The following is a 12,334-nucleotide window of genomic DNA, read 5'->3' on the forward strand; positions in this document are numbered from 1 at the left end:
ATGGCTGTCTTCCCCTTGGACTTCGGCAGATCCGTCATAAAATCTATTGATACCGCTTCCCAAGGCCGTTCTGGTGTGGGTAATGGTTCTAATAACCCTGCCGGCGCCCGTCTTTCCCCTTTGGCTCGCTGACATTGGTCACACCCTCTTACATACTCCCTTACATCTTCCCTCACCTTGGGCCACCAGAATTCCCTGGTAACCAACCACATGGTCTTGTGTTGCCCAAAATGTCCCGCCGTGGGGCTATCGTGCAACTGCTTGAGTACTCTCCCCCTCAATTCACCTTCGGGTATATACAGTGCCCCTTTGTAATACAATGCCCCATTTCTTTCCTCAAAACCTTCGGGGCTCTCGCCCTCCCCCCTGAGTCCTCTGAGCTTATCCTGGGCATATTCATCATTTTCCGTTTCCTCTACCAGTTCTCGTTGCCCCACCAGCGCCGCCCCACACACCCAGCGGTCCTCAGGGATGACATGTCTCTCTTCAATCGCCCCCTCCCCCTCCCAATACTCTGGTTTGCGTGAGAGAGCGTCCGCCCTGACGTTTTCTGGACCTGGCACATAACAAATTTCAAAGTTGAATTTAGAGAATTCCTGTGCCCATCTCACTTGTCGTTGGTTGAGCACTCGAGCTGTTCTCCAATACTCTAAATTCTTGTGGTCGGTGCACACTTGCACCTTGTGTTGTGCCCCAATTAATAAATGTCTCCACCTCCGGAACGTTTCGTGAATGGCAAGTAGTTCCCTGTCATACACCGTGTAGTTCCTCTCGGATTTATTCAGCTTCCGCGAGAAGAAGGCACACGGTCTCCACTCTGACATACTCCTCCCCGGTTGAAGAAGTACCGCCCCTACCGCCCGGTCGGACGCATCGGTTTCCACTCTCATGGGTTTTCGTAAATCCACATGCAGAAGTTGTTCTTCCGAGGCGAAAGCCCTTTTCAGTTCTTCAAATGCTCGCTCCGCCTCCGCCGTCCAAACAAATTTCTTCTTGCTGCTGAGGCAGTCGGTGATGGGCGCCGTCAAGTGGGCAAAGTTCTTGATGAACTTCCGATAAAAGTTCCCAAACCCCAAGAATCTTTGCACATCCTTCTTGGTCTTCGGTGTCTTCCATTCCAGTACCGCTTGGACCTTGCCTGGATCCATGGCCAATCCCTTGTCTGACAAGCGGTACCCCAGGAATTCCACCTCCTTGGTATGAAACTGGCACTTCTCCAGTTTCACCCACAGCTGGTTGGCTTGCAGCCTGCCCAACACTTCTCGAACGTCCCTCACATGCTGCTCCTCATCCTCCGAATACACCAACACGTCGTCTAAAAAGGCCACACAGTTCTTGTAGAGCAAAGGCCCCAGAACGTGGTTAATAAACGCTTGAAAGCACGCGGAGCCTCCTTGTAGACCGAAGGGCATAACGAGGTATTCAAAGGCTCCCAAAGGGGTGAACATGGTGGTCTTCCATTCATCTCCCTTCCTTATGCGTATCAGATTGTACGCCCCCCGCAGGTCCAGCTTTGTAAAAATCTTTCCCTTCCTTACCCTGGTCAAAATGTCATCAATTCGGGGCATAGGGAAAGCCAGGGGTTCCGACACTGCATTCAAGGCCCTGAAGTCACACACAAGTCTCGGCTTATCTGTGTTTTTTTTGTCCACAAAAAACACTGGGCTGCCCCCCACCGCTCGGGACTCTCTGATGAAACCTCGCTTCAGGTTTTTGTCAATGAACTCCCTCAGCTCCTGCATCTCCCTGTCGGACATGGCGTACAGCTTGCCCACTGGGAGTTGGGCCCCAGGGAGTAGGTTGATTTGACAGTCAAAGGGTCTATGCGGCGGCAGTTTGTCTGCTTCCCTTTCGCTGAATACGTTGCTCAGATCTGCGTATTGCGGGGGCACCTTCCCTCTGCCCATTACTTCCATCCCGGCTAGGGTGACTCTGTCTCCGCCCTGAACCTTCCCCTGCTTGCAGTGTTCTAGGCAATGCGCTGACCCAAAGGAGACCACCCTCTGATGCCAGCCCACTAGCGGATCGTGTAGCGCCAGCCAGCTCATCCCCAAGATGATGGGAGCTCCTCCCAAGGTGGCCACATTAAACGCTATCCGTTCGGTGTGCCTTGCCACCCTCATTATCATCGGGACAGTCTGTTGGCTAACTTCTCCTCCCAACAGCTCTCTGCCATCAATCGTGGTCACCTGCAAGGGATTACTTAAAGGGATGGTCTGTATCTGGTGCTCAGCTGCAAACTCCTTACTCATAAAATTACAGGAGCTGCCTGAATCCAAAAGCGCCTTGACCTGTAGGGGGTGTCCATTTGGCAGCTCTAGTGACACTTCTATCACTAAAGCAGGTCTGGGTGGTTCTGGCGTGGGCACTTTCACTGCTCTTTGGCCTGGCTGCTGTGCCCCGACGGTGGCAGCCAGGCGTTGGCTTTTACTTGCTCCTTGTTTTCCTCCTCCCTTTCCCCCACAGCTCCTGCCATCCCTTGCCATTCCTTTCTTTGTGGGCAGACTCTGGCAAAGTGCCCTGGCTGTTGGCAGAGATAACATTTCTTGGCGCTCTTTCCCTCCTTCTTCCGCCCTTCACTGGGATTTGAAACTGCGCGCGCCCGCGCTGTTCCAACTTCCATCGGCTCTGCCGGCGGGAAAGGTGGCTCTGGAATGTCCGGAATGCGCAGTTCCCTCCAACGTTCTCCTTTCCCTTCCCGCCTTTCCAAAGCTCTCGCTTCCTGGCGCGCTCCTATGGCCAGCGCGGATTTGGTCAGCTGGTCCATAGACTCCGCCCTTGGCCCCCGGGAAAGTTCATCTTTAACGGCCGAAGAAAGCCCCTCTTCAAAAGGCATTTGGATGGGTTCCGCCGATAGGTCCCACCCCAATTTATGAATCAGCATAGTAAACTCAGTCCAGTACTCACGGACAGATCGGCTCCCCTGTTTGCAAGCCATTAACTGCCTTCGTACCACCCCCTGCTCAATGTCACTGGAAAACATCAGGTCCATGGCACGAAAAAACTTCCTCGTGTCCTTTAGTATCTCATTATTCACTGCCATCAGGGGTCGAACCCAATCCTTCGCCCCCCCTTCGAGATGGCCAATTACAAAAGCCACTCGCGATTCCTCGTCGGGGAAGTCATCATACTGCAGGTTGAGAGCGTATTGCATCTCAGTTCTAAAGGCATGATAGTTTCTGGGATCTCCCCCGAATTTCTGCACCAATCCTGGCACCTTTCTGGCTATCGAGGTGGTTTTCTCCTTTCCCTTTTCTGCATCCTGAGCCCTCCTCTCCTCAAGCCTCGCCGTTTGCATGGCCAGCTGGATCTCCAACGCCCTGTACCTTTCTTCCAGGCTTGGACCTCCTCCAGCTGCTCCTGCTCCTCCGGTTCCGGCTGGGTCGCTCATGATGCCGCTGCTTGCACAAGCTGGCTTTCAGTGACTTTCGGATTGCTGTGGTGGGATGATGAGCTGCTTGTGCGTAAAATGCAAGTCCCTCAGAGTTTGATCAGGTTTTCAAACCTCTGCCTGTGACGGAGCCCCTCCGGCATGGCTGCGTCAATCGCTAGTAGAATCCGAAAGTGGTTGCTTTCGGAAACGTTTCCAACATAAAAGCTCTTTCACGGAAACACGTCTTCTGGACTCTCTGCGTGACAGTTTCCGGCGAGGCGTGGGTGTCCCTATAGGAGGTCCTGAGACCTCTCCACTGTTTTCGCTGGAAACGTCTCTGAGCCACCCCTCCGACTCACTTTCCCTGGAAGTTCCTGCTCGCCCCCTACTGGTTCCCTCTTCAGCTGCTCCGTCTCTTTCAACCTGAGGGAGCCTTTGCACCTCCTGTCCTTCCGATGGCAGTTCCCTGACAGTACCGCTCCGGCGGGAAGGTAAACGGCATTTCCGTGCGCTGCTCTGGTTCGTCAGAAGCGGCTTAGTCATGCTGGCCACATGACCTGGAAGCTGTACGCCAGCTCCCTTGGCCAATAAAGCGAGATGAGCGCCGCAACCCCAGAGTCGGCCACGACCGGACCTAATGGTCAGGGGTCCCTTTACCTTTATAGAAGGAAGTATAGCTTAATTTAGCAGTTTACATCCACAAGCTGCTGTTCGTTATTAGAAGGAAGGACTGCTTTCCTATTATGTGATTAAAGGCTTTGGTAATTAAGCGGTATATAATGAATAAACAAAAGATTTGCAATCTATATCAAAGCAAGAGCGTTTGAGGCATACTTTTTTCAAAAAGAAAAGAAAACTTTTAATGAAGATTGTCACAATGGTCACATTCAATGACCCACTTATTTTTGGCTGTAGATAGTCTGAGGGAGCGTTATAAGGCACACTTTTTTGTATATAAAAAAGAGGTGCCGTGCAAGCTGGCATATATGTTAAACCCATGGGGTACACTGGTTGTGGTTTTACTTGGGCAATTTAGCTGAGCGCCTCCTTACGTATTGGATTAGGAGTCATTTGCAAAACAGGAGCATGACTGACCCTTTATGTTCCATCAGAAAGAAGGGATTTATGGCAAAGCTCAGCATTGCTCACTTTGGTCTTAGCTATTTCTGGTGCAGATTAATACAAGATAAATACAGTCTTTTTTTACAGGCTGCCTATAAATAGAAGAGTATTTCTTATTTATGGAAAAGATGTTGGCTTTTGCTGGGGGGTTACCTGACTTCATTAGTTTCTTACTGCACCGTGTAATTTTTGCAGCCCTGTTTTTTCTTAGTAGAGAAACCCCAAACCAGTGATTTCTAAGGTGGAGTGGGCGCTAAAAATAGATATTGCAGCGGGGTGAGAGAAAAAGAGTGGGAAATTCCAAAATGGGGGCTGGAATTTGGAGATGAAATATTTTGAGTCCGCCACAGGCCCATTTCAGATCAGCTTTAGGATCATTCAGGGTCTGGTTCAACCCAATATGTGTTTGTGTTGCTGCTGGGGGTGTTCCTTGCCTGCCACCATTTTGAGCTAGAAAGGGGAATGCGTGTCAGAAAAACTCTGTAGGCAAGAAGGAGGGCCTTGTCACTCGGGAGGGAGAGACCGAGCTTTCTCTTTGGAAAGCTGTTTTAAAAAGCCGCTCATGAGGGTCTTGACAGCTTGTGAAAATTGTCCACTTCTCCCTTTGTAGATAGTAGTTGCAATTGTCCCCCCCCCCCAATTTTTTTTAATTGATTTTCCAAAAATTCAAAACAAACAAACAAACAAACAAACAGGCAAACAAACATACATACATCCTGTTTAAATCTTGGTAACATTACTAAATGACTTCCTCAAATCCCCTTGGTTGAATTTCATTATATATCATTTTAACAGTTTTCCAAAATTGATTTTCTCAAAAAATTAACTTAATCACTTAAAATCTTTCATTCTTTCTAATTTAACTTTAAACATCTTAAATCTTATCCTTACATATTTAAATCCTAAGCCTAACTATTATTTGCAAGCTTTTCCAATTAAGTTATCTTAACATATTTAGCTAAATAGTCTTTAAATTTCATCCAGTCTTGCTGGTACTCCTCCTCCTTCTGGTCACGGACTCTTCCAGTCAGGTTGACCAGCTCCGAAAAATCTATCATCTTCATCTGCCAATCTTCCACTATTGGTACTTTCTGTGTTTTCCAATTCTTCGCTAACAAAATTCTTGCTGCAGTTGTGGCATACAAAAATAATTTAATATCTTTCTTGGGCAATTCCAAACCTGTTATTCCCAGAAGTGTAGCTGCAGTTGTTATCTCAAAGGAGTGACCATATTTCTTACCAGGAAGTTGGATTAAAAATGGGAAAGACTCCTCCTTCCGAGTGACCCTTGGCTAATTCTGATGTTGTGTATACATGACATGTATTCACATTTGGTTCCCGGCGCATGGTCTAAAGAAAGTGCACAGCGCACCAGCCTCGCTGAAGCTAAGCAGGCCTTGGATTGCCCCTTGCCTGGGACCCCTGCCTGGGTCACCTTGATTTCCTTGAGGGATGAAAGGATGGAATAAAAATGAAGTGTTTGTATGTGTTTTATATGAGCCCTGAAATACTTCCTTCCTAATCTGTTTTCTGGGCCTTCTTTTTTTTCTATTTCGCAGGCCACCTAGAGATTTGGACTCCAAAGCCTGCATCTCCATTGGCGACAAGGTACGGTGACGATCAAATACAACTTCTAAAGAGTTCTGTGCATCCAGCTGGGAAGGAAGTGAATTTAAAAGGCTTATAAGTAACCTGCTAATCCCATTCCTTGGCACAGAAGTCAGTGAGCTTCTTGTCCCTCTTTCCTTGATTCACCTGTTCACTTTATTACAAATTTCACCTACCAAAACAAGTTAAAGGTTTTGACTTTTCACCTCTTTGCTGATGTTGTCTTTGCATTTGGACGCTCTTGGAGTAAAGCTGTGTATTTTCTCCCACATTGCTTGGGGTATCAAGGAGGCAGCTCTGTTTTACTCAGGAGCAATGGTAAGACCTATGTGGGACCCTGCTAGGGAGTGTCTGGCTGGTATATGCAGGCCCTCATTTGAGGACACTATGCACAACCACTTGGTGGTTGACACCAAGTTATTGCAGTGGTTTGTGCAATCACACGACTGTACTTTTAAAAGCAGCTTCACTTACAGCATGGGTAGGCAAACTAAGGCCCGGGGGCCGGATCCGGCCCAATCGCCTTCTAAATCCGGCCCTTGGATGGTCCGGGAATCAGCGTGTTTTTACATGATTAGACTGTGTCCTTTTATTTAAAATGCATCTCTGGGTTATTTGTGGGGCATAGGAATTCGTTCATTCCCCCTCCCAATAAAATCTGGCCCCCCACAAGGTCTGAGGGACAGTGGACCGGCCCCCTGCTGAAAAAGGTTTGCTGACCCCTGACTTACACTATTGCTCCCTTGCCTTCAAGACAGACACGAGTCGAACACTGCATTCTCCATACAAATGTGTATTGCAGCATCCCGTGGTCCACAAATTCAGTTGACGGCTGACTTAAGCTTTTCATGAGAGCATCTGTTTATGAATAAGAATATCGTGTAAGTCCAACAGTTACTGCTTGGCATTCACCTAAGTTTGGAAAATGGGATGCAAATGATAACCAAATTGTGTTAACGCGAAACTGTGTCAGGCAACCATCTGCCTTTGCTCCGGAGAGGCTTGACTTGGTGACGCTCGCTATGCTAATAGCTGAGACCCACTGGGGCAAGCGTAAGTGTGTTTTGGAACAGGCAATATTCACTTCCATAGAACTGCGGTTCTGTTAAGTGAAGTCCAAGACTGGATGTGCCGTTGTCATAGGAATCCCTCCTATGACTGCAGTAGATGCAAGCTAAATGGTCAAGTCTTGCATATTTTTAATAGTTTAAGATCTAAGACACATGTGAGATGGCTGCAAAATCAAACGGAAGCCAGCTGTTCGACCACCAGTACAGAGAAACCCAAACTGACTCACGAAAAGTCTGTTCCATGTGGGATTTAATGGCTGGTGAACTACAGCTCTGATTCAAACCAGCTTTCATTTTTTTTTTTTTAAATGTTTCAAGTCCTCAGGCTTTGGTGGGTGGGATATTGAAATGCATTTTTGTACCATTTAAAATATATGGGCATCATTTGATTACATTATTTTAACTTGGGTGTACTGAAGTTACAGGGGGCCAGGCAGAGGGCCTTCTCAGCAGTGGCTCCCTCCCTGTGGAACGCCCTCCCATAAGATGTTCACGGAGATGAAGAACTACACAACTTTATAGAAGACATCTGAAGGCAGCCCTGTATCAGGATTTTTTTAAAATGTTTGATATTTTATTAGGTTTATCTATGTGCTGTAGAGGGACGCGGGTGGCGCTGTGGGTTAAACCACAGAGCCTAGGGCTTGCTGATCAGAAGGTCAGTGGCTCGAATCCCCACGACGGGGTGAGCTCCCGTTGTTTGGTCCCAGCTCCTGCCCACCTAGCAGTTCGAAAGCACGTCAAAGTGCAAGTAGATAAATAGGTAGTGCTCCGGCGGGAAGGTAAACGCTGTTTCCGTGCGCTGCTCTGGTTTCACCAGAAGCGGCTTAGTCATGCTGGCCACATGACCCGGAAGCTGTACGCTGGCTCCCTCAGCCTATAGAGCGAGATGAGCGCGCAACCTCAGAGTCGTCCACGACTGGACCTAATGGTCAGGGGTACCTTTACCTTTACCTTTCTGTCCCTTAAGCTGCCCAGAGGGGCTGGGGAAATCCAGCCAGTTGGGTGGGGTATAAATAATAAAATTATTATCATTATTATTAGAAACAAAAACGAAGAATTCAAAGATCTGACTATGGGAATAGTTAAGAAAAAGACCTGTATACAAATCCCCTGCAAAAAAAAAAGAGCAGATTGCCTCATTCTCTGGTGACTCCTACTGCTCCGTCAAGGAATAACCCAAATTAATAGGCCTGGTTGCGTTTCCCAAACCCCGCCCCCCTCCAGCTTTTTATGTAACATCTCTACAGAGGCACCTGCTTACTGATATTAATAGCAACAGTTGCTCAGCGCCAAATCCTTATTGCTAAGCTCTGGCTATCATTATCAGCTACCTCCAAACACTTGCTCCCGCTGCTGTTGAGCAAGAAAGCTACAAGGCGTTGTTCTCAAGGCCGTAATTTTCAAGTAGACCCAGTATTCAACTTTTACGGCAGGGGGACCGCTAGTAAAACGAGCGTTGAGGTGTGCCAGCAGGTCCACTGCACCTATTTAGAGGAATTATGTGAGTTTGTCAGCAGAACATCAGGTGTTTGTGCCGCTGGTCAGTGCTGTTTGGGTATAAAGGCAAAAGGAGGAATTCCATATGTTCTGAAATGTCCCATGTCTGCACGCCACATGGTTGCTGCAGATGTAGCGATGAGAAAAAGCTTAATCCGTTGGGCTGTCGCATTTTTGTCCAGTTTGTGTGTCTTCCTATAGGCTTCTAGTTGGTCATTTAAGAGGAAGAAGATGCTGCACTAAATGGACCTTTGATCTGATCCAACAGAATTATATATATACTAGTAGTGCTTTTTTCAGGGGGTACACATACCCCTAAACATTTTGTGAATCTTTGTACTTTTGTCCATTTACTGTATTTATTTTTTCCAATTTGAACTATAAAATGGTGATTTTCTTGAGTCAAAATGAGAGTACCCCTACACATTTTTTTAGAAAAAACACTGTGTGTGTGTGTGTGTGTGTGTGTGTGTGTATATATATATATATATATAATTTTTTAAATTTAGTTTTCAAAAGTTTGCATACTTTACCATCAACAATACCTCTAATTTACCCATTGACTTCCCATCCCCCTCTCCGTAGCATTCTATGTTTATCCTTGAATATTTTAACAGATAACACTCCATATACACCTCCTGAGTTATTAGTCTTAATGTGTGTTTAATATATTAAATGGTTTGGAAATTAAACAATCAGTCAGTCAGTGTTTCTCCCATCCTCTCTAATTTGGAATTCTCCACGTCCCTTTTCAGGTACTGTATTGCTTGAAGGCCAGTTCTTACCAAATCTGTGACATTTTTCTTGGTTAGAAGAGGGAAAATGCAGGAGGATTGATGTAAAGGCTGATACAGATGGGCACTAGCGCTGTCTGAGCCTTTTCTGTTCAGTCTCACGCCTAAGCTGCAGAGTGCTAATTTATTGGCAATGTTGTATATTCATTAGCATTTTATAGGTCTGCCTTTCAGAGACCTAGGCACGCCCCCCCCCCCCCCGCTACTTTTGGTGTTTTGAGATGGGAGGGAGTGAGAGAGCCATCTGGAGCACAATGACCCAGTATCGCATCAAAGAGATGTCTGATGTAGAATGCCTTTGTTCCAAGAAAAGCAGGTTCCCTTCTGTCCCTGGAAGGGAGAGATGTTCCAAAAGGTTCGTAGAGGAAGCAGATTTTGATCTATAAGTTGTACATGCATTTGCTGTTGCAAATCTCCCCTTCATCCCAGCTCAGTCTTTTAAAGAGAGCTGGAATTTGGTCCACCGCTTTTGTCAGCAGTTAAAGGCACAGAAGAATAAAGCTGTTTCTCCCTCTCAGGGCTCAACATGTGAAAACCCGTAGTAGTTTTATCTACAACTAGAAAACAAGGGAGGAGTGTGTAAAATTCAGGCATAGGCCCAATGGCCAAGCCAGACATCTGAACTGGAAGGAATGGGGACAGGTCGTCATCCTTGCAGATGAGGGGATCAAATGTCCTGTGCCAACTACTTAACTTTTTGTCGTCTAGCCCAGGAAATAAAAATGTGGGTATAGAAAGCAATGTGCACCCAATGTGTCTAACCTTTGTCTTGTGTTGACATGTGCAAAAGTCACAGCAGGTGTACACATTCCCCCCTACCCCAGTGAACATCATTGCAAGAGAGGGATGACGTAAAGTTGCTTGGAAGGTGGGGGGGATCACTTCGAACCCTTTGAGTAAACTGATTTTTTAAGAAAAGTGTTTTATAGTTATGGAATCTAGAAATAGACATTGAACTTGCTGTTTCGTGGAACAAGTGTACATGGCCAAAGCCATGAGTAGGCAAACTCAGGCCCAGGGGCCGGATCCGGCCCAATTTGCCTTCTAAATCGGGCCTGTGGACCATCCGGGAATCAGCAAGTGTTTACATGGGTAATAATAATAATAAGAAGAAGAATGTGTCCTTTTATTTAAAATGCATCTCTGGGTTATTTGTGGGGCCTGCCTGGTGTTTTTACATGAGTAGAATGTGTGCTTTTATTTAAAATGCATCTCTGGGTTATTTGTGGGGTGTAGGAATTCGTTCATTCCCCCCCCCCCCATACATATAGTCTGGCCCCCCTACAAGGTCTGAGGGACAGTGAACCGGCCCCCTGCTGAAAAAGTTTGCTGACCCCTGGTCAAAGCAATGCTCCGTTTAAAGAAACGATTACCCATGCCTGTAAGAGAGAGGTGCTGCCCCCAACTTCAGAACTTGAATGGCATTATGAAATCCATCCAAGCACTTTTGAAGAAGTAAGGATATGTCGGTGCTCCAGAGCAGCCTTGCATGGGGGGAAAAAACAGCTCCTCCCATGGTAGCCGTGGGCAGCCAGCAATTGCATGCAGGTGAGTGTGCAAGTTGGCGCAGACCTCTTCTCTTCCTCCTCGGCTAGTCTGGTTAGTTTCTCTGCTGTCTGCAAAGGAACAGAAGCGTATCCTCAGCTCTGTCTCTTCTACTCCCATCTGTTGAGTAGAAGGTCATGCTGCCTTATACTGAAGCCTCATCCAGATTTTTGTGCCTCATTTCTATGCCCAGGTCCGCACTTTGAGGCTCTGTGTCCAGTTAGGGAATTATTATTATTTTTGTAGTTCCGGAGCTTTGCCTGCGAAAACCTGGGTTTTACCGCTGAATCGGAGCAATAGGGTTTCCTGCAGATTGATGCTTGCTCTGATTCATCTGTAAAACGTGGGTTTCCCCAGGGAGAGCACTTGGATGAAGGATGGAGGAAACAAAAAGCACCCAAAGAGCTTTAAAGCATTGATCCGTGCCTGGAAAGCGTGGCGCAAAAGGAAGTCTGAATGAGCCCTGAGTCAGACCGCTGGTCCACCTAGTTCAGTATTTTCTGCACTGGCTTGGTAGCAGCTCTCCAGGGTTCAGGCAAGACTCTCTTCCCAGCTGTGCCCTGAGATGGCGGGGATTGAACCTCTGACCTTCTGCGTGTGGAGAAGGGAACTTCCTCCCTCTGTGGCCAGCACAGAATTCTAGCCTAATAGACTCTTAGTGGGCTAGTAACTATTGTGGGCTTATTTACAAGCCTTCTCTGTATGCACAGATTTGGAAATTCAGAGCTAAGTCATCCATTGAGTAAAAGGCTTCTGAGAAATGATATATAATGAGATGAAAAAGATGTTGTAATATACATTTTTTTAAAAAAGAGAAGCATTTTTACTTGGTATTTTAAGTGGTGATATTAACAGACAGGACAAAAAATTGTTTTTATATGCAACAACACCAGCAAGAGTACTGTTGGCACAGAAATGGAAACAAGAAGAATTACCGACGAAAGAAGAATGGCAGTCGAAATTAATGGACTATGCAGAATTAGATAAGATGACAGGAAGGATTCGAAACCTGCGGGAACAGAGATTCACAGAAGACTGGAATAAATATGCGAACTGTTTGAAAAGCAACTGTAATCAACAGATTATGCTAGTAGGACTGCAAGAAGTTTTGTAAGGAGGAATATATGAAATATTGTAAGGAAGGCTATGATGAGAGAGTCAATAGATAAGATAATTAAAAGCAATAGAGAAATTAAGAAATGTAAATTAAGTGAAAAAAATGGAAAATATTTAGATGTGGTTGATGGATGTCCAAAAAACTATAAGATGTGACCTATGTTGAATGACTGTTGAAAATGATATATTAAAAAACTAATTATATA

General features: G+C 46.3%; 1 protein-coding gene across 2 annotated transcripts in view; it reads left to right on the forward strand.

Moving 5' to 3' along the window:
* The window catches only part of MAP2K6 (mitogen-activated protein kinase kinase 6), an 83,164-nt gene that overhangs the window by 42,148 nt on the left and 28,682 nt on the right, over positions 1 to 12,334 (forward strand). For both annotated transcript variants that reach the window (XM_028713752.2, XM_028713762.2), the window contains one exon: positions 6,055 to 6,103. In XM_028713752.2, the coding sequence (XP_028569585.1) occupies positions 6,055 to 6,103 (49 nt within the window). The remainder of the gene's footprint in view (positions 1 to 6,054; positions 6,104 to 12,334) is intronic.

The sequence above is a fragment of the Podarcis muralis genome, chromosome 2 (genome assembly GCF_964188315.1).
Source record: "Podarcis muralis chromosome 2, rPodMur119.hap1.1, whole genome shotgun sequence".
Taxonomy (NCBI): domain Eukaryota; kingdom Metazoa; phylum Chordata; class Lepidosauria; order Squamata; family Lacertidae; genus Podarcis; species Podarcis muralis.